The 26213-nt window shown below is 43.1% G+C and overlaps 1 protein-coding gene across 1 annotated transcript; it reads left to right on the top strand.

Moving 5' to 3' along the window:
• Positions 1-3743: 3743 nt before the first annotated feature.
• On the top strand, positions 3744-19059 carry KLHL24 (kelch like family member 24). The gene is made up of 7 exons (XM_057432976.1): positions 3744-3842; positions 7874-8861; positions 13677-13861; positions 15077-15195; positions 15976-16164; positions 16604-16792; positions 17956-19059. Exons 2-7 carry the CDS (start codon positions 7942-7944, stop codon positions 18154-18156), a joined length of 1803 nt encoding a protein of 600 aa, XP_057288959.1. The 5' UTR covers positions 3744-3842; positions 7874-7941; the 3' UTR covers positions 18157-19059.
• The last annotated feature ends 7154 nt before the right edge of the window (positions 19060-26213 follow it).

Here is a 26213-nt window from a genome sequence, read left to right as displayed (position 1 = left end):
AGATAAGGCCCTCAGTGACATGGGTTAGTGGTGGCCTTGGCAGTGCTGGGGCATGGTTGGACTGGATGAGCTTAAAGTTCTTTTCCAACCTAGCTGATTCTATGATTCTTGATATACTACTACACCAAGTAAAGAGCACTATCAGCTACTACACAGAGCACAAGGCTGCGCACGCTTCCCAGGGAGGCCTAAGGAGGCAAAAGGAGGATTATCCTGAGGCCAGAACAGTGTAGGTTAATGGAATCATGGAACAGTTTGGATTGGAAGGGACCTTCGATGATCATCCAGTTCCAACCCCCTGCAATGAGCTGGGACATCTTCAACTAGACCAGGTTGCTCAGAACCACATCCAGCCTGGCCTTGGATGTCTCCAGTAATGGCGCATCTAAAAAGTGAGGATGTATCATGTCTGGGATTGATATCTAACACTTAGGAGAGCAAAGGAGGTGGTGGATAATAAGGAATTGGCGGTTCCTCCTTTCCCTCAGCAGTAAGGCGCAGGAGGGATAGTCATCCTTCTAGGAAGGAGAACGCTGCCGATTACCTGCCTATGCCAGCTCCACGACACTGAACAAGGCCTCATTTAGCACCCGGTAATGAAGTTAATTCAAGCAGGCACGTCCCTGCTCTCACCACGCTGCCCCACGTTATGGACTCGCGAGTTTGCTGGTGCTAAAGGGCAGAGCAGAAATAAATTTCCGTACTCCAGGCATGTTCCACCAGCCTGTGCTGGAGCGTGGGCCGGCGTCCAAGTGCTTTGGGTATGAAGCGAATCTGAGCTCCGGGACAGGCTCAGACCTGCTCTTCAGATTGCACCGCGGTGACAACAGGGTCCTGCTTTTCCATGCGCAGTTGACCGGCTGCCACCGCTGCGACTGTCGGCCGCGACAGGAGCACCCTGCGCACCCCGGCCGGAGCTAACCTTGGCTGCCTGTGCTTGGCAGGGACGGGGAAGCCCCGCTTTGTGCTGCTGCTTGAACAGGAGCTGGCAAAGGTTTGTTGGTTGGGAGCTCGATACGAATCAGGGGAAGCCGTGGCGCAGGCAGACAAAGATGCTCTTGAGAATGATGTTTTTGCGTGCAGCAGTTCCCTAGTTCCGGTCATACAGACTGAGCAGCTGCACAGCGACACAGCGCTTTATTTACTGTGGGGCACGGCTCTTGCGGGGTAGGTTCGGTTGGGCCCACCAAGGGGGGGGATGTTAACCGGTACAGGTGCCACCGCAGCGCACGGCCCCCTCCCCACGCTAAGCCCTGCCGAGCGCGCTGTGGGGAGCGCCGGGTGTCCCCGCCGTGAGTGCCCGGTTCCGGGCCGCCCCGGGCGGGACTACAGCTCCCAGCGCCGCGCGGAGCCGCCGTGACATCATGTGCTGTGGCTCGGCGGTCACATGCCCCGCCGGCCCCTTTGTTTTGAGCGGCGCTGGCAGCGCGACTGGCCGCGGCGGAGAGGCCCGAGCGCACCTCACTGGATCGCACCGCTCCGCTCCCCTCTCCTTTCCCACCGACCCGACCTGCCCCGACCCCCGGGCGGAGGCTGCTGCGGGCGCAGCGCGGCGGGGCCCGTTCCCGGCTGTGAGTGCGGGGCTGGGGCAGCAGCACCGCGGGGAGGGGCGCGGGGCTCAGCCGAGGCGCGGCTGTTGCGGGGACGGCTGGGACCGTTACCCGCCGCGGTGGGGACGGCGCGTCCATGCCGGACAGCGCGGTGCGACCGCGGCCGCGGCGGGGAAGGGCGATTGGTAGCGCCGGTGCCCGGGACCTGTCGGCTGATGTTGTGCATCCCCCACTGCGTGCGGGCAGCGGGGCGCAGAGCGGCGCGTCCGGCCGGTCCCGGCCGAGCGGGGTTGGGGGTGCTGGTACCAGTGGCCGTGCCCCCCCGGCCCAGCACCTTGTCCCTCCGCGGTTTCGTAACGCGGCGCTACCCCGCGCCCCTTCGGTGTCCCCCCACCCCTCCCCGCACGGCGGCGTTGGGGGCCCTGCGGGCGCGGATTGGTCGGAGCGGTGCGGGGAGGCGGGGCCGCGGCTCAGCACCGCCCGGGGATTGGGCAGGGTGGGGGCGAGGGGCAGCTGTCGCTAGGGCGGCTCAGGGTGAAGGTGAGCTGGAGGGCGCGCTTGCGCGCGGCGGCACCGGGCCTGGAGTCGGTGGCTCTGCGCATGTGCGCTCTGTAACTGAGGGGGTACACCCTCGGGAGAGGGGGTGTTGTTGCGCTGAGGCGGGTTCCGGTCCGGGTCCCTTTCAGTTGCGGTCTCCGGCCTCCGGCCTCTGTCCCGTGGGCGCGGAGCGTCCGGGTTCGTCCCTGCGGTGGCTGTGAGGCTGGCGCGCTGCGGCACCGCCGGACAGCCCGGCCTCGCCGGTGCCTGCGGTGCTGTCGGCGCGTTCGCCGCGCACGGTGTTTCCCCCGGCTGGGAGCCGCGACCCGCCGGTGCTGCCGCTTCCAGCCCCGCCAGTCGCGGAGCGGCAAGGGGGCGGGCAGTCTCCCCCGAACTGGTCGGGGTCTCTGGTTTGGCTTGGGGGTGCTTTGGGATTGTATTTAGTTTGGATGATGCGTTGTTCCCTTATATAGAAGAAAGGGGCAGTAGCGTGTTGGGAATGCTTTGGGGTAAAGCTGTAGGAATAGGACCCTTGGGGAGGATCCCACATGGCTACATGTTCAGAACCCCACTCCTTTAGGGAGAGGCAGCATCCCGGGGTTGGGACGCCAGCCTGACCTATGAGGTCTGTGTTCTGCCTTTCCCGAGTGCGTGTAAAGCTGACGGTGATGTCCCCTCCGTGCAGCACAAGGACAGCACGCAAGGCTCGTGTGCTTTCCCCTCCGGTGGGGGCACGACCTTTCCATTTGCAGAGAAGTCACCTACGAGTTTGTGTGCAGTTTAGAGCTGTTCTTTTTGCTGCCTGTTTTTGTGTGGTTTTACATCATTCGGAGTCTCACTTCCGAATCAGTTCCTGTTTTTGCTGGGTGACTTTTGAGGGCTTTTTCTGTGTGTCATTAACTCGGTTACTGATGAATTTTGGCATTCAGAGTTTGTTTGTTTGTTCTAATTGAAGTAGTGTCTAACGTTAGACACTGCTTCTACAATGCAATGAACTCCTTACTGTGTCAGTCACCTTGGTTACTTTGATTTCTTGTTTACCACTTAATGTCCTTAAAGACTTCATCTTAAAGGCATTCAAATCCGCAATTTCTGTTGTAAATCTGGACCATCTCTTTAAAACCAACAACTTTATGTTGTTGTTTTTTTTTTCTATTGCAACAAAAGAAGGAGGAGAAGTAAAGGCTGTGCTTCTGTCTGGTGGAGGGAAAGGTTATGGGACTTTTCCTCTTCCCCTCTCTTGAAAAGAAAACAACAAGAGCACGTGTTGTGGTTCAGCCAGTGCATTGCAATAGATACAACTGGGAGTTTGTTTTCTCTGACTCTTGCGGTAACCCAGGCATCTGAAATGAAGCACATCTGCAGACCCTGTTGTTATCTGAAATCACACCAGAATTACTAGAATAGGCTAAACCTGAGCTGCAGTTCCTATGCTTCAGAATGAAAATACCCTTTATTTAGTTAGTTCAGCTGCATTGGGGGTGCTGTTATGAGCATCGTACAGCTAATAGATGTGACTGCTCTGCAGGCCCCACTATGCCAGCAGTGTCCCCAGTGCCATGAGGGTACTGGGCTGTGCCGGTGGCTCCTGCCCTTCCCGGGGCAGCTGCCTGTTCTAGCGCCTTCTTTTCTCCCTTTGCAGACGGTCACTGGTGCGGCCACACAACGCAACTGCCTGTGCTGACCTGACGCGGCAGCAGGCACAGAGTGAAAGCAACCTCCACTGGCAGCAACAGAAGCCCGTCTCAGCCTCAGGTATCCCAGACTGGTTTGGGTTAGAAGGGACCTTAAAGCTCATCCAGTTTCAACACCTTCCACAGACAGAGACACCTTCCACTAGAGCAGGTTGCTCCAAGCCCCGTCCAGCCTGGCCTTGAACACTGCCAGGGATGGGGCAGCCACAGCTTCTCTGGGCACCCTGTACCAGCACCTCAGCACCCTCACAGGGAAGGATTTCTGCCTAATCTCAGTCTCCCCTCTATCAGGTTAAAGCCATTCCCCCTTTTCCTATCACCACCTGCCCTTGTCCAAAGGCCCTTTCCAGGTTTCCTGTAGCCCCTTTAGGCACTGGAGCTGCTCTAAGATCTCCCCTTCAGGACCCTTCTCTTCTCCAGGCTGAACCAGCCCAGGTCTCTCAGCCTGGCTCCACAGCAGAGCGGCTCCAGAGCAGAGCTGCTTCAGCCCTCGCAGCATCTCCGTGGCCTCCTCTGGACTCGCTTGAACAGCCCCACTTCCCTCTTGTGTTGTTGCCCCAGAGCTGGATGCAGGACTGCAGCAGGGGGGCCTCACCAGAGATGGGTAGAGGAGGAGAATCCCCTCCCTCAACCTGCTGCTGGTCACACTCCAAGGATGCAGCCTGGCATGTACTTGTGAAACTACCCCCTGAGGGTGAGCTTTGCAGTGGAGCTCTGAGCACCTGATGAGTCCTGCACAACCTGATAGCCAAGGGTCTTGCCCTGACCCTGGTTGTGTGTTTCTTCTACTGCTTTCCAAGAGTTCTGCTAACAGGCATGTGGCATGCAAGTGACAGGCAAACAGCTCTACCAGAAAGCTGCTAACTGTGTCCAGAGCTGCGGATGACGGCAGAGGGGTAAGATACATGAGGATGTTGTAGGAGGAGGAAGGAGGAGTTTAGGGTACATAAACGTAAATTGCATAGGAGGATTTACTGATGGAAGGTGATAGAGCAGGTATTTTATAGATCTCATTTACTGGCCTGTGAACTTGGGGTCTTAGGTTATTTCTGAGAAACATCTTGAGCAGACAAGCCATGGACATGGAGGAACCTGATCTTCTGGTGCATACAGCTTAGTTTTGAGATGTGCAGGTAACGTTGGAGCCGTGTCTGCATTTGTATGTAATTGTTAAAACCTGTTGATAGAAAGTGTGATTTGCTTTTTTTTTTTCCAGCTTTTTTTTTTCCATGGGTAGACTCTCTGGTTTGCTTAAGGTCTGTCCTTGCTGACCCTCGCTCAGGCAAGTGATCCAGTGCACTTTGTGGGGTTTTGATATAATAATTCCCATTAGTTGTTTGGGTGGAAAACCTGTTTCTCTTTTGCTTCATTTCATTTACTGACAAGATCTCAAATGTTACAGTCTCTAAATGATTGATGCTCCATAGTGCAGAGCCTGTTGGCATGTGTAAGTACCTTCATATGCACACACACAAGGTGCAGGCAGGTACACCTTCCTCTGTGTGTTTCCCTCCTTTGCACGCTAAGCGCTTGACTTCAGGCACAGAATGCCGTCTGCCTTTCCAGAGTTGAGGTTGAACCATGGGGCAGGCAGCTGGCAATGGCTGCCAGAGCAAGGTTTGCAAGAAGGCCCTATCACATCTGATAGAGCCAAACATGCAGTGGTGTTACTGATAGTCTTACAAAATTACTTTGGTTGAACAAACCTACAGAAGTAATTTACTGTAGATAGAAACTAAAGCATAGTCTATTCAAAAGCAGTAATTTCTGTGGTGGAGTGTGGTTCTTTTTCCTTTCCATTCTCTGCTTTGTGAATTTGCAGTATTTATCCCCTTGATTTGGTTTTTTCCATGGATTTTTTTAGTTCCCCATTTCTTTAATCCTTTGGGACATAAAAAAAAAAAATCATTTGCTGACCACTAATTTTGTGCTGTTCCAAACACAAAGAGACATTGCTTCCTTTAGTGAGCAGTCTTAACCCAGAGCCTTTATTTCTGTTTATTAGTGATTGCATCATGTAGTGTCTTCTCAAGTCTTAACATCTCACATAATGAGATTTCATCTTGAAGGCCTTTATTTTTCGCTTGGTTGCTGTATTTTGCTCTTTTATGCAACAAACCAGTGTCTTGCTTGTGATTTCAGGCTAACTTTGCTTTGGAAAAGCTCCATTAGTTTTAATGGCATTCTTCTGATTTAAATCTGTGACACTGGAATCAAGCCTTTAGCGTTTATGTTTTTGTGGGTATATTTCCCCCTGCTACTGCTGGTGCTTCGTTTCTGCTGAGTAGTGTGGAATTAATTGCAGATAAAGTTCGCTGTAAGGGTTAGAGTGTTAAAGCTGGTGAGGAGGTGGTGGTTGTTGTTGTTGGTTTTGTTTTTCATCTAGCTTGTGTCATTCCAGGATAGAGTGGTTGTGAAATGCGCTGGATAGAGTATCAACTACTGATAGACTGTCTATTTCTGCCTCTTTAAAATCTCTCTTAAGCAATCAGTTATTAGATAGGCTCATTGCAGCAGTGTTTTCCAGGCATCCAAGTGACAACTGATCCTGTTTCAATGACAGTTAAGTATTTTGTAGGGTAAATTAAGTGTTTTGTAGGGTAAATGAGCCATACCGAGCACCTACCTTGTAAATACGCTTTAAAAAATTTATATGTAAAATGATGGCTTTAAACCCTCTTTTCTCAATGAGTAAAATGTACAGCACACATGCTCTTCTCTTGCTCTTGGTTAAGATGGTGCCTTTTAAAGCTGCTCTGTAAAAAGCCTGTTTAAAAAAAGCCTGCTCATTGTGTTCTATATTAAGCAATGATGTAGGCAGACTTGGATGGGGTAATTGCAGCCCTAAAGATGCTAGCACGTCAGGAAATGGCATTGCTGAGAGGAGCTGATGTTTACTGACTGTGTAAGTGGTGAATGAGGGAAACTGAATACAGCCTTGCAGAATCATGACAAAAGCTTCCATAAACTTTAAAGTAATTCTGTGCATGTCCTTCTAAGACATACAGATAAATATGACATGCATCTGGAATGTTACCTGTGTCAGCCTCACTGTATTTTGGTGGACGTTCATTTCAGAGCTCAGGAGTGGCAAAAAGCCCTATTGCTGGTAGATCGGTGGCTCACATCAGCTCTAACACGCGCTCTCTGCCAAGTCAGCTGCATTTCCTTATGGGCTTCAATATCAGCATGTGCTAACATTTGAGTACTTGATTTTGGCAATGTCAGTGCTCTGATAAATGTGAACATGTCTGCGTGCAGGGGAGAACGTCGTACACTTGTATGTGAAACTGTAAAGTGTTTGAGCAAACCTTCTGCTAGTAATTATTTGCTAGTAGTACTGTGGAAAACAGAAACTTTCCCTGTCCTCAGTAAAAGTTGCCTTTTGTTCTTATTTCCACTAGTTTTATACAAACAAATGCAGTTCTGCTTTCATTCTGTTTTGGGTGCTAGCAGTTTACGTTAATGTTTAATTTAATTTTAGGCTATTGGACAACTCATTTTTAGATGCTGGGATGAACAGGTGAAAACTTACAGACAAGGTTATTCATTGAGATATCTGAATGTTACTGAACACTTAACATTGTAAGCCTTCCTAATATATTTATATATATTGGAAGCAGTGATTTTTATTATAACTGAACTTTTACTTTGGAGGTTTCGGTCTCCTCTTCCTTTCCCCCTTTCGGAGTAGTGCTGTTACACTTGTACTTTGAGGCTCCAGCTGAAATTTTCTCATTTGGAAAGAGAAAACCCCAACCTCTGGATCTTTATCTAGGAAATCCTTGGCTTCTGTCAGATGACCAGCCAGAGGCAAGATCCCAGTTGGGTTTTTGTTTTGAACACTAATCAAGTGGTGCAGGGACATTCAGAACTTGCCATCCAGAACACGTGTTCTATGGGTATCCTTTGCAATTAATGTGTAGCCGAACATTGTCCTGTGCAAGGTCATTTGCCCTGTGATACTGTGTCACCTCTAGTAAAGGCCAAAAATAGTCACAGTTCATAGTGACCAGACAAGTGTTTTGTCTAATTCTCATGATGAAATTAGGACTGTACCAGACTGAGTACTGAAGTGTTTTAATTTTTCAGACCGTAGCACTGTGAAGGAGAAGCTCTGCAAATATTTCTCAATGACTCTATAGCCAACTGATGTAACAATGGTACTAATATTGGGACGCAGACTGAATAGAGAGGATAGCGGGATACGAGATTCCCCTGCCACCAAGCGGAAAGTGTTTGAAATGGACCCAAAGTCGTTGTCAGGCCCTGAGTTTTTCGACTTCTCCTCGGGATCATCCCATGCCGAAAGCATTCTCCAGATCTTCAATGAATTCCGAGACAGCCGGTTGTTCACAGATGTTATTATCTGCGTGGAGGGAAGGGAGTTTCCCTGCCACCGAGCTGTTCTCTCAGCCTGCAGCAGTTACTTCAGAGCTATGTTCTGCAATGACCACAGGGAGAGCAGGGAGATGCTGGTGGAGATCAATGGCATTCTTGCTGAAGCTATGGATTGCTTTTTGCAGTATGTATACACGGGCAAAGTGAAAATCACTACAGAGAATGTGCAGTATCTCTTTGAAACATCAAGTCTCTTTCAAATCAGCGTTCTGCGCGACGCCTGCGCCAAGTTCCTGGAAGAACAGCTGGATCCTTGCAATTGCCTGGGCATCCAGCGCTTTGCAGATGCACACTCGCTCAAGACACTGTTCACCAAGTGCAGAAACTTTGCTCTTCAGACATTTGAGGATGTGTCCCAGCATGAAGAATTCCTCGAGCTGGGGAAGGATGAGCTTATCGATTACATTTGCAGCGATGAACTGGTGATCAGTAAGGAGGAGATGGTGTTTGAGGCTGTCATGCGCTGGGTGTACCGGGCGGTCGAGTTGCGAAGGCCAGTTTTGCATGAACTTCTGACACACGTCAGGCTCCCGTTGTTACACCCGAACTACTTCGTTCAGACTGTGGAAGTGGACCAGCTGATTCAGAACTCCCCAGAGTGCTATCAGCTGCTGCATGAAGCCAGGCGATACCATATCCTTGGAAATGAAATGATGTCTCCCAGAACTAGGCCACGCAGGTGAGGAATTTTCTCTCTCTCCCCTTATTTCTGTAGCAGAAGGATGTAGTTTGCTGTACAGGTGTTTGATAGACACATGCCCAGAAACGAAACATCTCTTGCAAGTGATTCTATGTCCCATTCTGGAGCCACTGCGGTTACGCTTCTGTATGTAAGTGAGGCTTTTTGCACAGATTATTGCCATGAAAGAAAGGACTGTTCGGGTAAGTGAACTCATATTGCCTTGCATGTAAAATACTTTCTAAAGGTTCATGTTTGCTAGGTGAGATCTGAAGTTAGTTTGTTCAACAGCAGCGACTTGAAAAGAACTGTCTGTGCTATAGCAGGTAAACCGTCCCATTTCCCAACCTTCTTTTTATAATGAAGTGATGGAAGTGTACAGCATACTATAAAGGATGGGGATATATAGTCAAAGTGTTCACTTGCTACATCACAAATACCTTACAGATGGAGTAGTACAGGGATTTGTAATAGACAACAGACAGCAGAACAACACGTTCTTTGCTGAAGAAACTAAATCTTGCATTTTTACAGAATTACAGGACAGTTTCATGCTTATTCTATGACATTTTAATAATTCAGAATTGCTGCGACTTAATAACGTGTTACACAAATGGGTGTCTGAGGTCGTAAGAAGAAACGAGGAAGAGTCCATTAGTGGCATTTATGAGCAATGGTGGTTGTGATTCATTTCTTCTGAAAATGTCTTTCCCCAGCCTTACCTCCCCATGAAGGCTGACATGATAGCTGGTTTATTGTTAACTCCAGCTGATTTGAGCTGTAGTTATAAAATCACGTGTTATATTAAGGTGATGCAATGAACTGAGACAGATTGTGTTAGGAGTTACTCTTTGTTTACTCTTAGTCATATGTGGTTGCTGTACAGTCACTGTGCACGGAACCTTTATTGTTTTTGGCATGTGTTAAAGGCTTGTTTATGGGGGAAAAAAAATTACTTGGTGAACGTTTGCCCCATTAGTGGCTTTCCAGTCTTCAATCCTGCTGTGAGAGAAGCCCCGCTGCCAGGTTCTCTAAGCTGTACGCTGCCATGCAAGGTCTTTGAAAACTTGTGGTTCATGGCAGTTTGGAAACTGTTACACTGGTAGTTTTGAAGGCATTTCATACCCTGAGTGTGGGCCTTGGGGAGCGAGTTCAGACCAAAGACCTCCTTGTTTCATGAGCAATGGGAGGGGGGCTGTATCTTGTGTGGGCATCTCGTGTGGTGCTTGTTCTATGCCTGTTACTCGGTGTGATAAAGAAAGCAAATCCTCTCAGACCTAACAGTTTTGTCCGAGTGCATGGTGTGTGTGTACTTGAGAATCTCAACAGCCTCAGGGTAGTGTTCTAGGTTATAGAGCAATTAACTTGCCTAATGCAGGGGATTTCTGAAGCTGGAGAAGGGAAGAGTTGTTTTCAAAGTTTGTGGGGTTTGTTTGCTTTACTGCCAACCGTATTAAACTGCACTGTGATTCGAGTAGGCAGGAACAAGAGAAGTAATTTACAAAGAGAAAAACTGGCTGACCTCCCAGCAGCAATTTTTTCCCCTTTTCTATGTTACATTCATGGAATAGTTCTTTGTCATTTGTTTCTGTTGCCTGGTTGTTTCTGTTGCCTATAGCAAAGAGAGATCATGTTTTAAAACAGTTACCAGGTCCCCTTCCCCCATCTTTCGGTGGGGGGGGGGGAGGAGCAGACACTCGAGCTCTTTTCCTTCTTTCTTGCATTCCTCAATTTCTTTTTGTATATAAACTGTTGCTAAAAGGAGTCAGGCTGCAGGATCAGGAATTCCCACACCAGTGGTTTTACTGTTTTGATTGTGATTGCTTGTGTATGTGCACACCTCCAGGTGAAGCGGGTTCTAACCAATTGTTTCAGAATAACAGTGTGGAATGCAATTTGTAGTTGGTTTTTATTTTGTTTTTCCTTTCTGAAGCCAGTGAAGAATTCCCTGAAGTAAATCAGTGTTTCAAATGCATTCTAACGGTTGCCTGCTTGCTGTCTTCCCACTAGGCATGTCTGTCTGAAAGACCTTTTCATTTACTTACAGCAACTTAGTGACATCTTGAGGTTGTCTCTCATGCACTTTTTAAGTCTGTCTTGTCCCCTGCTGCTTGTGTTGCATGGCAGATCTCCAAGTTGAGATCAAGCAGTAAGCAATAACACATTTTCGTATACAAAACAAGCTCTTCCTACTGTGTGCTTTGAATTATCTCCAGATTTTCATGTACCTGTGAATTCTTCAGTCACACAGTTTCTGTTAAGCTGTCTGGTAACAATATGTGAGTGTTCTCTTCAATTAATTAGAAGTTACTACATTTATTCATTCTAATGCATCCTTTTTTGTTATAATGTAGCCCCTTGGCTTTAGTGTAGTCCCTTATTCCCCCCCCCCCCCCAAGGAGATGAGTGTTTCACTTTATAATCTGTCATCCCATTTGCTGTCCAAAAGTGAACTAAAAAATAGTAGTGATTTACCAGAGTTCTGAAATTTGTCTGCCAGACTTAAATTTGAATGTAATGCGTCTGAACTACTGCAAGTACTTCAGTCCAGCTGACGCTGTGTTGGCTGGCATTCTCACCTCATCTGTAGGTCTGCATGTAACTCAGGACCCTTGGAAACCTGCTCTTGAGACTGCAGGGGATTATATGGCACTGTGGGCTGTCTTCCACCCCCCCTTTTCTATTTTGTGCACCTCTTACTGAGAGGAGGGTGTCTCCTGGAATCTGTCTGGTGCCTGTTTTAGCTCACCTCTGTTATTCTGTTCACACTATTTCTTCTGAGGGCTGCAAGGAGGACTTTTATTATGTACCCTCTGTCATTTGCAGTGTTTTGAAATTAACCTTAAACCCTGTAGAGTGCAAGGCTCCTTCAAGGAGACCTAACAGACAGAATGTTTCTTAACTGAAGAAAGGATGCAGTTAGATGGGTACTAAAACGATGGGGAAAAGTTTTGGTTTTTGGTGGATTTGAAGTACTGTACTAAATGAATATTTTCGTTAAAGAGCAAAACTCCGTCATAGCAATGAACAGAGCTTTCCCCAGTCAAAGATTTTGGGTTCATTTAGTGTTAAAATACAGGTTGATAATCTGGTACAGTAAGATTTTCAGTAAGCAATGGAGGTCTTGATTCTAATCTAAAAAGTAATCAACAGTCTTCCTCCATACATACAGTTAGCTGATGTATCTGGGCTTGCTTTTAAGGCAAATTGAGATGAGTACCTTGCTTTTAAGGAAATTCTTTTCCTGAGTGATGCTTTCTGGCACAGGAACTTCCCCTCTCTTATCCTTTGAGAGATTCTTTTCAGAGTTGTTCCTCAAAAAACCAAAAACCAGTAACAGTAAATACATAGAAACCAGGAAGGAGCATGACTTGAGAGCTGAGCAGCTGAAGAGAGTGTTTCTTCTGACTAGTCCAGGTACGTGAGTATGCTTCCTCAGTTACCTATCTTTGTTTGTGTAAGCTTACATTTAGCATAGCCTTTGCCTATTTAAAATACTCTGAGTAGAAATATATATGGTATATTTAAATCATGGTCATGACCAGGAGATATAGAAGGGCTAAGTGGTTTTACTACTCATGTTTCAAACCAGGGAAATGTCATTGGGTTATATAAGTTAATACGTACATAAGCTCCCATTGGGAAATTTGAGGAGGGATCGTGCAACTTCTATCACAAATGCAGTCATAATTTGGTTTGGGGTTGGTTTGGGTTTTTTTGGGGGTAAGGGGAGTGGGGAGAGAACCTCAGTACTTAGCAGTAGTATGAATAAGATCATATACTGGAATCAGAGTTAAAGCAGGACACAGCAAAAAGGTTTACCAAAAATAAGATTAATCTTGCATTCAGTTTTACCTAATTAATTTCAAGCAGTCCTTGAAATAACTGTATCAGTGCAAAATCCTTTCTGCTGAAAATGCCCTAAAAAGAAAGGATTTTGACAAACAGTTGCTAGACACTGTAAATTTGAGAGGAGGAATGAAAGTTGGTCATAGTTTGATTGCATGTCAAAGATGATTAATTCTCTACATTCAAATGTGGATTAACATAATGAATTCTGTTATTGCTGTGAACAGAGTATGTATAATGCAGAAGCATTGGGTTAACAGAAGGAGACTGAGTGTGTGGAATATAATTTAAAGGGTTATTTGTGTACATTGTAGACTAATGCTTATTTTTTTCGTACAGAGTTTTAGGTTTTGCTTTAGGCTTGAATGCTTATTTCAGCTTCCTTAATGTTTTCTTCTATCACTGCACTTTTTCACTTTTTTAACTGGCTTTTTTTTGGCTCTAAGGTCTCTTTTCCCTTATTTTGGTGATTAAATGCCTTTTTTTTTTTTTTTTTTTTTTTGGCCAGTAAAGAACCTAACCTTTTAAAACTGAATAATTAAGCAATGTAAAGTCCTATGAATTATGTGATTGGGAAGGGTTCATGGGGACTGGTTTCATTGTGACTGTTTACCTCACTGTCTGGCCTCACTTGAACTCTGTTTCTGCTATCTCTAGGTACACAGTCAAAGGAAAAGTATTTCTAGAGTAAGGGTTTTCTGTATTTAATTATTTGATTTTCACACAGGATGTTGTGCAATGCAATTCCACCACTTACAGCACCTTTCTGTGTGGTAACCTGTTGTGTAATGAGACAGCTGGGAACAGTCAAAACCTCTCTTTGCTAAATGACTCTTTCTTTGCTGTAGAAGTTAATGCTAAATAATAAACTTTCTTGTTTTCACACAGTTTGAATACAATGGTGTTTGGCCTCCATGTACTACTAAATATCCTCTACATCTGGGTTTTCTGTGTTCTCTTTTCTAGATCTACTGGTTATTCTGAGGTGATTGTTGTTGTTGGAGGCTGTGAACGAGTTGGAGGGTTTAATTTGCCATATACTGAGTGCTACGATCCTGTAACAGGAGAGTGGAAGTCACTGGCTAAACTTCCAGAGTTTACCAAGTCTGAGTATGCAGTGTGTGCCCTGCGGAATGATATTCTTGTTTCAGGTGAATAATCCTAAAAATATTCAAGGCTTTGTTTTTTCTTTGCTGTGTGTTTTGTTTTTTTCTTTCTTTGTAAGTAGTGTTACAGATCTTTGTACCGTGAGCTTCCAGTAGCTAGCCTGAAAGTCACTTTGTCAGTGGTGACCACCAGCCCCAAACCAATTTCACTATAAACTGTCTATAGACTACAGACTGTGTTTTCTAGGACTTTTGCTTGGTATTAATTGACAGGTTTTTACAGCTGATTCCAGGATATCAACTGTACTTAAGGAGACAAGTTTCTGCCCCTTAAATACGCTGCTTTAAAATATACTAACAGCCTGTTTGCAGCAACAGTTGGAAAAATCTGAAGCAACAAATCCCAAGCAATCTTTTCCCAGCAGCATTCTCTTTGCTACAAAACATGCTGTATTCTGGTTAAACCACCATATGTCTGAGAGCAGCACAGCAGTGGTGCCTTGCTGCTGACTTGCTTCTATCGTATGGATTCCCAGACTCCAAAATTAAAACAGTTTAAGCTTCTTCTCATGGTGGGAATGTAAAATGGAAACAAATTCCTTTTAGCACCTGAGTTGGGGATCCATTTATAGTAGCCTTTTAGGGTGAAATGAGCAATAGCTGTAGGTTTTTAAACACCTCTCATCCCATCTTTTAGCTAGGGTAAATTTATAGGGTTCAGCTGATGGTTTAGACACCAGGCCCCATGTATCAAACAAAAAAATTGTCTCCTCAGATGTGCAGTACCTGTGTCATTTGAGCAAATTGTAAAACCATGGAGATTATGGAATCATAGAATAGTTAGGGTGGGAAAGGACCTTAAGATCATCGAGTTCCAACCGCCCTGCTGTGGGCAGGGACACCTCACGCTAAACCAAGATGTACACATGAACCAAATAGAGGAACAGCTGGGGTTATGTATGTGCCATGAGGCACACAAACAGTTAAAGAATTCCAGTCTCAAGAAATAATCTGAAGGGATCTTAGCATATTTCTGGGAGAGGCACACATGAGTAAAATAACTTGTTGTATGTTCTCATGTTTGAAATTCATTGAAACTGATTTTTTTTTCAGTCAGTTTGTATGAACATAGATACATCTTTATTTTACCTAAAAAACCCATGAAGTTTTCATTGCTTGCTCTACAGAGGTCTGTTAATAGTTAAAATATCTCATTCAATAGTGAATTTACTGAAATTGGCATATTTTTTGTTTTCCAAGGTGGAAGAATCAATAGCCGGGATGTTTGGATTTATAACTCTCAACTTAACATTTGGATCAGAGTTGCCTCCTTAAATAAAGGCAGATGGCGTCATAAAATGGCTGTTCTTCTTGGTAAAGTAAGTATGTTAATAATGGTTTTATAGTGGGGATGTTTGTATGTAACAAAACAGTGGAGCAAACATACATAGTATTCAGCACTACTTAATATTACTTTGCCTTGACATAAAACCACTGGTTGGGATCAACTGCCCATGGGATTCTGTTAATGAAAGTTAGGAAAGATGCAGTATCCCTTGGTATCTGTGGTTAGGGAAGCCTGTGGTATTCCTTGGACTTCTTAAAGGTGAGACTTGCAGCTGGTGCAAACAGAGGGAAGAAGGTAAAAAAATAATAAGGCCTGCTTCTTGAATATGGGAGAAGCAACAGGAAAGTAAAGGAAAGAAAAGCTTACAGGCTGAGAGGAAGAAATAGTTCTGTGAGCAAGTATGAAAAAGGCAAAACTCAGAAAAGCAAAGGTAAATTCAGATGGATTCTTGCTGTTGCTGAATTTAATACGTAAAAAGAGAAATGCAGAGAGATGCCTTTTGTAACAAATGGCATTCAAACAGGAAGTTTCTAGCTCAGTATTAAAAGTACTATACTTTGGACATGTGTTTGCAATGCTATTGCACACATGACTGAATGGAACTCTCCAGAGAGTCTTTACCTGTTATTTTTAGACAATACCCTTCATCCTTCTCCTCCTGTCTATAAATTAAAAATAAGAGGAAAGTGTCCCTTCACAAACCTAGCAACATTAATGGTTCTTGCAGCTTTAAATTTAATTAAATTTCATCTTTAAATGTAATAACTACTCTAAAAATGAAATGATGATAGTTCTCACCACTTTGCATTAGGTATATGTTGTTGGAGGATATGATGGACAAAACCGCCTCAGCAGTGTGGAGTGTTATGATTCATTTTCTAATCGATGGACAGAGGTGGCTCCCCTTAAAGAAGCTGTGAGCTCTCCAGCTGTCACCAGCTGTGTTGGCAAACTCTTTGTGATTGGGGGTGGTCCTGATGACAACACGTGTTCTGACAAGGTGAGTTAATTGTATTTGATTGTTTCTTTTATCTATGGTAAGCAGTATTCCTGGTTTAAAAACAGATCAGAGAAAGATCTGTTTTAACTGTTCTGTTGAATGGAGTATGGAAGTACAGTAATACAAAAAAGAATAGAGTAGAAAACATTAACTCAGTAAGATGCTGTTACTTCAGATGCTGGTCTTCCTCATGGGTACTCTCATTGGCTGCACAAGTTCTGTGAATTCTTAAACTTGAATGTTAGGAAAATAATGTTGAACATAGTGCGTATGTAGACATTATTGATATATAGACCTATATTTATATTACCTTGATTTTCATGGGGGGATATTGCCCACCAGGTATTACTGCTTTGGCTCTCCTTGTATAACTCTGTGGGTGTGCCAGGTTAGGTTTTGAGTTCTGGTTTTAATCTGAAATGCATGTATTTGCTTTCAGGTTCAGTCTTACGATCCTGATACTAATACTTGGTTGCTCCGTGCAACTATCCCCATTGCAAAACGATGTATTACGGCTGTGTCTTTAAACAATCTGATCTATGTTGCTGGTGGGCTTACCAAAGCAATATACTGCTATGATCCAATTGAGGACTACTGGATGCATGTACAGAATACATTCAGCAGACAGGTAATTAACACTAAAAAGCCTGCAGACATCTGAAAGGTATTTTTTGACATAAGTATCTTGGCATGAAATGAGTATACTTGTTTAACCCCGTTAAAATGGCATCTGATTCCATTCTTGCTATACTTCATCTATGTAATTGAAGCTCATGCAGAAGAGGAAGCTTCTAAACCAGTAGCATTCAGCTGGCTGTCACTCTTAGCAAGTCCAGGCTTCTTGTTTGAGAGCTGTTACTGTTGGAGAACAGTGTAATAGTGTAATGAATGATGTCTTAATTGTATAAAATCCATCTCTGTCAAGTTCTACTGCATGTTTAGACTCAGTTTAGGCTGACGATAGTAATGTCCATATAATTGATTAGAGCCTTTCAGGCAAAAAGTACTGAGGCTGTTCTTACAGGGTGAGAAAAAACCCACTGTATAGCACAGAGTGTCTGACTTGAGCAGCAAGAGCAGTATCACTTCCACACATGGAACACTGAGTAGAATTTAAAGCTGTGTCCCCATGGTAGTTTTGCTGATGTTTTTAAAACATCAATCACATGCTCTATGGTGTCCACCTTAACAGAAAGGCCTTTTTGCTGGCCTTCCCTCTATTTCTCTGGTTTGGTTTGTGTTTTGTATTTAACAGAAGATTTTTCCATGCCTGCTTTTAAGGAAGAAATAAAATCCTATCTCTTTGCTTCAAGCAAGACGTAGGGCTGTCTTTTTCTTATGCACTCTTTTCTTAGTCATAACTCTTTTCCTTTCCCCTGTTTGCATCCCTCTTCATTATCTGTTACTTCTCTGAGGTGCCTCTCCTTGTTATCATTTTTTGTATTAATACTACCTACTGCGGCCCCTCTTCTGCAAACCTTTGTTCTCTTCTCATTTCCTTTTCTCAGATGTTTAACTGGTAAGTGCAGAGTTCAGCTGTGTTCCGTTGTATCCCTTGTCTGAGCTATGTATAGTGAAGCCCTAGACCTGAAATAGTCTTTTCTGAGGAATTGTGCTTCTGATTTCCCCAATTACTGCAGAAAAATAGGATTTTCTGCATTGCCCCTTCCAGGAGGGAACAGTATAAGCCAGTCTGTTTACAAACTGTAGTCACAATGCAATCCTTCTGCACTGGGAATTGAGGTACTGCTGTTTAAATAATCATGTATTTCTTTGTGTATTTTGAAACAGGAGAACTGTGGCATGTCTGTGTGTAATGGAAAAATCTATATCCTTGGTGGAAGACGAGAAAATGGTGAAGCCACAGACACTATTCTTTGTTATGACCCTGCGACGGGCATTATCACAGGAGTAGCAGCCATGCCCAGGCCAGTATCATATCATGGCTGTGTGACGATTCATAGATATAATGAAAAAGGCTTTAAACTGTAGTTTTTTCTTGGAAAAAAAGAAGATGGCACGAATGAAACCAGTGGTCTGCTGCAAGACAGGCTTTTTAAAGATTCCTGGAGTGGGAGAATGTCCTTTCCCTGCCTAAGTGTCATATGAAAATTATATCCTGTGCCTTTAGGAGAAGAGTTAATTTAACTTGCAAAACAAGTCTGCAAATCTATCCAGTAACCAGAGTTCAGTTCCATCTACTGTGGGCTCTGATGCAAGAGCAGTAACAATACAATGTACTGGTGTTCAGAAAGTTTGCCCTGTGTGTGCTTAGTAATTAAAATCTTGGAAGCTTTTTGGGCAAAGTGCCTTCACAAGCATTTGTGCCTGTGTCCTAAGAAGCATTATCTGCAAGGTGTTTCAGGTTCTGCTAATTGGAAAAATACACGGGCAAGTAAATTCCAAAGAAACATCCAAGATAAGTACCTACAATTTAAAAGCTTACATAATTATAGTTTATATGCACAGCATTCTTACAAGCAGATTACTTGCCTTAACTAAGTAGATTTTATGTCGGGTCATACATGGTTTGGAATTTAAACAAAACCAAACAAAACAGACAATATAGGACAGAATCTTTGAGGAACGTGTCTTTTGGAAGGAGAAACTGGTTGTTTAGTGAGCCACTGCAACTCACTGCAGTAACAATCATGTACCTTAGCACTATGGGCCTTATTTGTAGTGTTGCTAAGCATTCACCAGAAGTACAAGGCTACATGACATGGAAAACTAGTGACCACTGGGGTGTAGGCATGCATCTGTGGAGCAAGTCTGGAATCTCAGTTTTTAACTTTCTGAATAGTAGTGGCTGAAGTCTGAAAGTTACTGGGTTTGCTCTTGGCTCACTGCTAAGTGTCTCTAAACTATTCAAGAAATAAAGGATCATGACCTCTGGATTCTACTGCTTTTTTGAATCACATTGTAAATCACCTCATGATAGATGTAGGGAATGGGGTTGCATCCTACAGCTTATAAATTGGTCTTTCGGATTATCTCATCTGCAGAGATGGCAGAGTACCTGCCAAGTATTTCTTGGCCTTTCTTCAGACAATCACTTACTCTAGCACAGTTAAACTACTGTATAAGCTGCTTGGCCACAGATAAAGAAGTTCTGGAAAGGTCCCTCCTGTCACCAGAAAAAATATCTGTGGACATGTCCACATAGCCATATGAGGAAACTCCCACATGTTTTGGATAATTTTGAAGCTTCAGAATCGCCTGTATTTTGACATACACACACACACACTTTTTTTTTTTTTAAGTAAATGTTTTGGTTCTTTTTAAGTCCTCCCTAGGTTTCTGTACTAGGTCTCTTTATTTCTGGTACACAGTTGTGTAGTTGAGGCACAAGTTCATAAAAACTGAAACAGCACTTGAGAGTTGGAAAATGCATAGGATTTTCTGTGTTCCAATTTCCTGTTAATCACCAAAATCCTCAGGAACTGCCTTTCAAAGGAATTCTGAGGACAGCAGCCAGTAGGGAAGTTGGTCAGTGCCAGGGCAGAAGGAAAACATAAGGCCCCTGCAGAGACGCCTCTGGCCTCAGGGTTCTGGTCCCCATGCTTGCTCAGGAGGGTGAAAACAAGCACCATCTCTGGAACGTTGTTTGTTCCACTGGACTATCCTCATCTGTTTGCTCAGAGTATTTCTTCATGAGATGGAAATTCTGACCCTCAGTGAAGCTGTGCCAAACTGGGAGTCATCACTTTGAGTAACATATGGTCATGACTTTTAAAGAGCACTGGGAACTGCACTTAGTGATGCATTAACTTGTAACCTCAGGAAAGGACACAAACTTGAGTTTCTGGCTGAATACCAAATGTTGCTTTGTATATGTTAAGAATACTGATAAAATATAAATCTCTGCATATCAGTGATGTAATTAGGAATTCAGTCCCTGAACATGTACATTCACATTGCCCTAAAAAGAAAGTCTCTTGGGAATGTAAGACAAATGAATTTGATTAATTAATCTTTTTCTAAGTTTCTTGTGTTCCTGCTCACCAAATGTTCCTTTGAAAAGGTAATTTCACTACCTGTGAAAAAGGTCCGTTGATAGCAATGGTAATTGCCCAGTAACTGATACTGTGTACTAACACTGTATATAACTTGTGCCATCATTGTAAGTGAACACATAAAAAATTGTAGAAGCACTTAATTAGAGGTGCAATTTGAGAAATGCTCTCCTTTGATTCCCATCTTGTTTGTATTAAGACTTGTGATGTTGATTGTCATGCTAAACTGTTTTGAAACATTCTTTATTCTGTAGGTGTAGAACAATGTCATTTATGCATAGGTATCTTTTAATTAATCTTGTTTATAATACTGCACTACTCTGTAAGTAACAAGGTACCGCTTTCCATGGGTTTGAAGATTTATGTTAGTTTCGTTGCCTTTTCTTAACAATTTATGTACAGTTACCTATTATTTTGAAAACGACAGTGTTTAATGAACCAGTAAATTCAGAAATGTAGCTGTAGAAGAAAACTTTGCTTAGAATTCTTGAGAACCTGTATTCAGTGCTGAACAGTTACATGTGTGGAGCATTGCTAAAGTGGCAGTTACTCATGCAATGATTTCCTTGCTTGTTAACTCTGTAAATAATTTGCACTTACAGCCTGCTGTGTTAGAAAAGTTATTTTTTAGAGGCACTAGAAAAGAACAATTCAACTTTGGTTTAATGAAAACGTACCATTTTTCTAAGAAGGATGTGTTAATTTGGAAGTTGCATTCCTGAGCCACCTGTTCTCTAATGCATTTCACTTGGGTATAAATTAATTCAAAGATCTAAACTCTCACTTTTATGCATATCTAACTGCTTACAGTTCATGGGCTTGAGCAGCAAGTTGTGTGGTTTCTGGTTGTGGGTTTTGGGGTGGGGTTTTCTTTTTTCTTTGTTTTGGCTAGGAGAGAAACTTATTAATGCCATCTAATATAATCAAAAGATTTCCATCATAAATGGTAGTAGGTTTGGTATCTATGAAGTAGAGATACCCGCACAAAGATGTAACTGCAGTCTAACTATACATGGGCTCAAGTATCTCCAAAGTGACACCGAAAAAGTAAATTCAAGAGCTAATAGTTAACTCCACTAAACAGATAATTACCTCTTAAGCATTTCACTCTTAAAAAGAAATGAGAGTAAATGTTTTTCTTCTCCATTTTGATGTGCACTTCATGAATTGCATCCTTCTGTTTCTAGCAGTATGATGTTAATTGAAAGTTGATGCTTCCTTGCAGCATGGCTTCTAGAAAGTTCTGAATAGATAAGTTCAGGACTATAATACAATGCAGCGTATAGCCACCTGCTTTTAGATATACCACGCATTCCGTCATTTTACAGCCATCAAGCGTCTAACATTGCTTGGTAATCATCTAGTTTTCCCTGTAGGCTCCCTTCTTGGTAATGCTTCAGTAGACATAATTTGTGGAATCTCTTCCACTTGTACCATCAGATGATCAATTTTATACTATGTGCCTGGTGCGCATTTTGAGGATTAGGCACTGTGCTTGCCACTCCAGCACCAAGGGTCCAGAGCTGTAGCATTTGTTTTTAGTTGGCACCAATGCAGTTCCTGTCAAAGATTGCTTTTGTTTCTACTGTCTGCAGCAGAGATACCTTTAATGCAGATTGTTGACATGGACCCTTACTATAGTCAAGCTTTTTAATGGTATTTTTAACACTGTAAATTTTTGAAAGAGGTTGATGTAGGAAGAGGAGGCGCTCACCTTGATAGAGGTTCAGAGGAAGCTATGGTCACCTGTGCCTGAGAGCAAGGATACTGCTGACTATTCCAGCTTCTTCCTCAAAATAGTTGAGCTCACCACATTATCTTAGATTATCTCAGATTATTTCCATTTATCCTGCTTTTGTTTTATTTGAGCTGCAAGGACAAAACAAGATGCAGTCCTGCTCCCTGTGACTTCAGGTTTCCCTCCTGCCCAAGGCACAGTGGTGAGCTGGAGCTGTTGCTCTCAGTGGGTAGGCAGAGCTGTGAACTTAGGTCAGCTCCAAAGAGAGAGGCAAGAGAGAAACTCACTGGGGTGGGATGAGAGATGACACAGTGTGTTTGGGCTTTGTGCATTTGGCTGGGCTTGCTGAAACCAAGATGTTCTGGATTCTCCGAAGTCTGCGATTCCAATTTGAAACTCAGGTGGTAAAAATACTTCATGTTGTCTACACTGAACTAAGTTAAAGCAATAAAGGTGCATGTATGTTCATGGTCTTCTAGTGGCAATGTTCAGGAAAGCCAGAGGTTCATTTTTCTTAATTGTCCATCTAGGGAAGTATATGTGGATGGCAAAAGCCAATTCAAGAGCATTAAGAAACTCGCAAGACTTTGCACTGTGAGGCAAAATGATTATTTTCATCTGAATGTAGTCTCATGCACACAAGAAAGTACAAATGAAATGGTTTGCTGTGCCTGGTTAAAGAAATCTGAGCAACATACACTCATAAAAGGCATCTACAATGTAAGATGAGATTTTTAAGCAGAAATTTGCTATCTGATTGGGAGCCAAGCAGTGATTTTATTTTAACATGCCTAGCACACAAGTTTCCTCAGTGTTGCATTATTTCAGGTGGCATTAATAAAAATGCATCTGACTGTCAGTTCATTATGACTGTGTCAGTGCTGTGAGCATTGCCACAACAGTCAACAACTCCTACCAGCCTCAAACCAGATGGTGCGACTTGGATGTTCTTTGCACACTGGCTGTCTTCCCTAACTAACATTACACATAAAGTATACAGCCCTGATAACATTACTTAAGAACTTGTATTTACAGGGACATTTCTTTTTTTCTACTGTAATGCTCCAGTCCATGCTCATATGTTTATGTGTGCCTGTCTGTGCATGTGAATAATTCTGAAATCCTTTTCTGATAGTGCTGTTATAAGTAATGCACATAAATGCTCCTCTGTACAGCATGTTGATAATGTAATTATGGCTTACTTTGTATTATTAGTTCCAAAGAAAATACCGTGTGTTAATTTTGAAAAGACCTGTGCCTTGAATTCACCTTCTATTTTTATCTATTGTGAAAAAGAGCTTGGATTACTTCTCCCAATTTGTTGTCATTATTAGGATCAGTCTTACTGTCCAGACTCTTGATGTCCTTCTAAGAGAAATAAATCTTACCATTCGCTAACCATAATAGTTAAACCTCTTGTTTAGAATATACCTAGAATGCTTCCATTATTACAGGCTGTGCCAGATTTAAACTAGGGAAATCAGTGTTTGTCTCTTCCTGTTCTTTGTTTTCAGCGCTCCTCAGTCGCAGAGGATTGGAGTTTAGTCTTTGACTTCCTGTCCTTAACATGTACAGTTTCTTGTTTTAGTCAGCAGCCTCTGTGCTCTTTCTGAACACTCTGATTTGTCAGTCATGAACCTCTTGTTCAGTATACGTACTATGAAGCAATAATATGGTGCAGCATGACAATGAGGAAATCAAGAGACTTGAATGTAATGTATTATTACCAATTTCATTTGTGTAAATGCTGGACCTGTGAGTCATTCTCCTCATGGTGCACCTGTAGCAATTTGGAGTTGGATTAATAAGAGCTACTTGGACATGGAAAGAGATTTTACCTCCTGAACTGTTACTCCTATGATATCTTCACCTGCAATCATGTTTTGATTTTCCTTTTTGCTGAGGAAAACAGCATTTCGTTATTTCTTGCCAGTTCCTTTATTTAATGAAACATAAAAGACATAGTTCTGCAAAGAGCTGATATTGTCTTCAAGAACAACCTGGTGCAGCACAAAGGACATTTGAACAAAGAAAGTGCAGACCACTTACTGTGTGCCAGAGTCAGTGTAACGTTATCTCACGTATAACATTAAGGTCTTCAGATTGTGCTGGCAGTAGGAAAGTGATTTTGTAATGTAGCACAACTGCAATAACACCTGTTATATTTAAATATATTTCTTGCATAAATCTTTGAGTTTTTTAAAGTTCAGTGTATCTAATAAACATTTGCCTTTTGAATAGTTCACTGTGGTTTTTTTAGGTTATGAGGAGTTCTAGAGTGGGGCTTGGTGGTGCAAGGAAGAAACTCTTTCTTCCCTCTGGGTCATTTAACTTGTTGGATTCTGCCCCATTGCAGTCTCTGTATCTATCCATTCTTCTGTCTCGCAGTCAAGGTGTTCTCCTTGCTCATCTTTTTGTCCTCAACATGGAACTTACTATTGATATGAATAAAGGCAAGCCGGAGGCTGTGAGGTGGAAGAGTGAACTGAGAAAGAAAACAGGAAAAGTGATAAATCAGGGAAGTGGGATATGAAATACTGGCTAGGCCTGGGTATTAGAATGGGAAAAGGATGTGAATGGACTTGAAAGACAAAACTGGTGTGGGAAATCAGGAAAAGGTAACATAAAACTAGGAAGGTGACTGGCAACAATACAGGTTGGGAAGAATCCTATAGAGCATTTATTCCCCTAAATTTTGGTACTTGGCCATCTTGAGTTCCCACTTGCTGATGGCAGAGTAAGGGTTCAGACTGTGATGGAGTGATACTACCACAGTTGAACTGATGGAAAGAAAGTATGTGGTTTAATACCCCATTTTTAGAGATAACATCCATCCTTCACGTATTTTTCTAGCTGTACTCATGGCTTCCTCTTCCCTGTAATGTGTGTTCTGGATCTCAGACTCAGAATTAGCCCTTCACATAATCCTAGTCTTGCCTTCTTCCCAAAAACATTTATTTTAGATACTGTTGAATACAGCCTCCGTAGCTTTGCCCTGTGCCTGAAATGTGATCTGTATCAAAAGTCTAATGCCTGTGTAAGGTATTCAGCCATGGGGTGTTCTGGATATACCAAAATAAAACTGAAGACCCTGATATTCAATATAGTGCTTTTCTCTCTGACACAGAGAAATGAGTACAAGGAAAGAGCAGCTCTTAATAGAAATGGTACCAGGCATTCTGCATTTTAATACAACTTAAATGGACGTCATGATACCACATCATCTTCCATGTTCTGCAGCTTTGAGATGCAGCTTCACTAGTTTCAACAGTTTGAAACCTACCCTCAGAGAGATGAGAGTCTATACGCTGTACATCTGAGATGAGAGTCCGTATGCTGTACTTCTGAGAATGTGGTGTTTTTCAAATACCTTCTAACATGAAATAAAACTTTGCAAGCCAAGTGTCTGCTGCAGTTCTACAGTGTGGCCAGGCTCATTTACAGCAACCAAGCAGCTCTTGCTGCAGTGCCACAAGTATGTTATGACCAAGTTCAATGCTTACAGAAGTTCATTTTCCTGAAAGAAGTAATATTGCCTGAAAGGGAATTCACAGACTGCAAAGCAATGGAAATATTTTGAGGGCTGGAAGCCCACCTTAAGATATTTTAAGTTTTAAACATACTCAACTGGCAGTATATTTTAACAATGAACAGCCTCTTTGCATTAGACAGGAAAAGGGAAGAAAATAAAATTGAACTATATTGTATACCTACTTTTTCTGATGAGCATGATACAAATATGAATACAGGAAGAGCCTCCATCAATTTTCCATAGTTACGTTTGTTGCCTGGTAAGAAGTCAAAAGCCTGTTGTAGTATTGGTCCTGATATTGGAACAAAAAGAAGACTAAGGGCTAAGCCCTGAACATTCAGCATACACTTGCTAATTAGTGGCCTCGTAGTAAGTTTGCAAATGTATGTGAGAGCTAGACTTTAATTTATACTAGTTAGCAGCTCACTGTATGAACCATGGGACTACCAAAGACCAAAGCACTATTTGCCATTAGCCACACCTCAGAGAGGTGTTACAGCCTGACCAAAACCAAACATAAACTGCAGTATATATATGCCGAAATGGACAATTGCAGCTCCGACTTGAGACACTATGAAATACGGTGAGTAAGAAGCTGCTATAAGATTCTTGTAGAGGCCTATCTTTAGTGGGATCAGTGCAAAACCTCCCTTGCATGGACTTGGTGTGCGCAGGGCAGGAGCAGGCTGGAGCCACCATCCCAGGCCCGAGGTGACACTTGCAGGCTGTTGGTATCTGCACCTCAGTCAGCCCACACATCATT

Source organism: Pezoporus wallicus, unplaced genomic scaffold (assembly GCF_028554395.1).
Source record: "Pezoporus wallicus isolate ANWC-B61680 ecotype Strahan unplaced genomic scaffold, APGP_CSIRO_Pwel_v1 contig_15, whole genome shotgun sequence".
Classification (NCBI taxonomy): domain Eukaryota; kingdom Metazoa; phylum Chordata; class Aves; order Psittaciformes; family Psittacidae; genus Pezoporus; species Pezoporus wallicus.
Note: the sequence above shows the minus strand (reverse complement) of the source record. Positions and strands in the feature narration are given on the sequence as shown.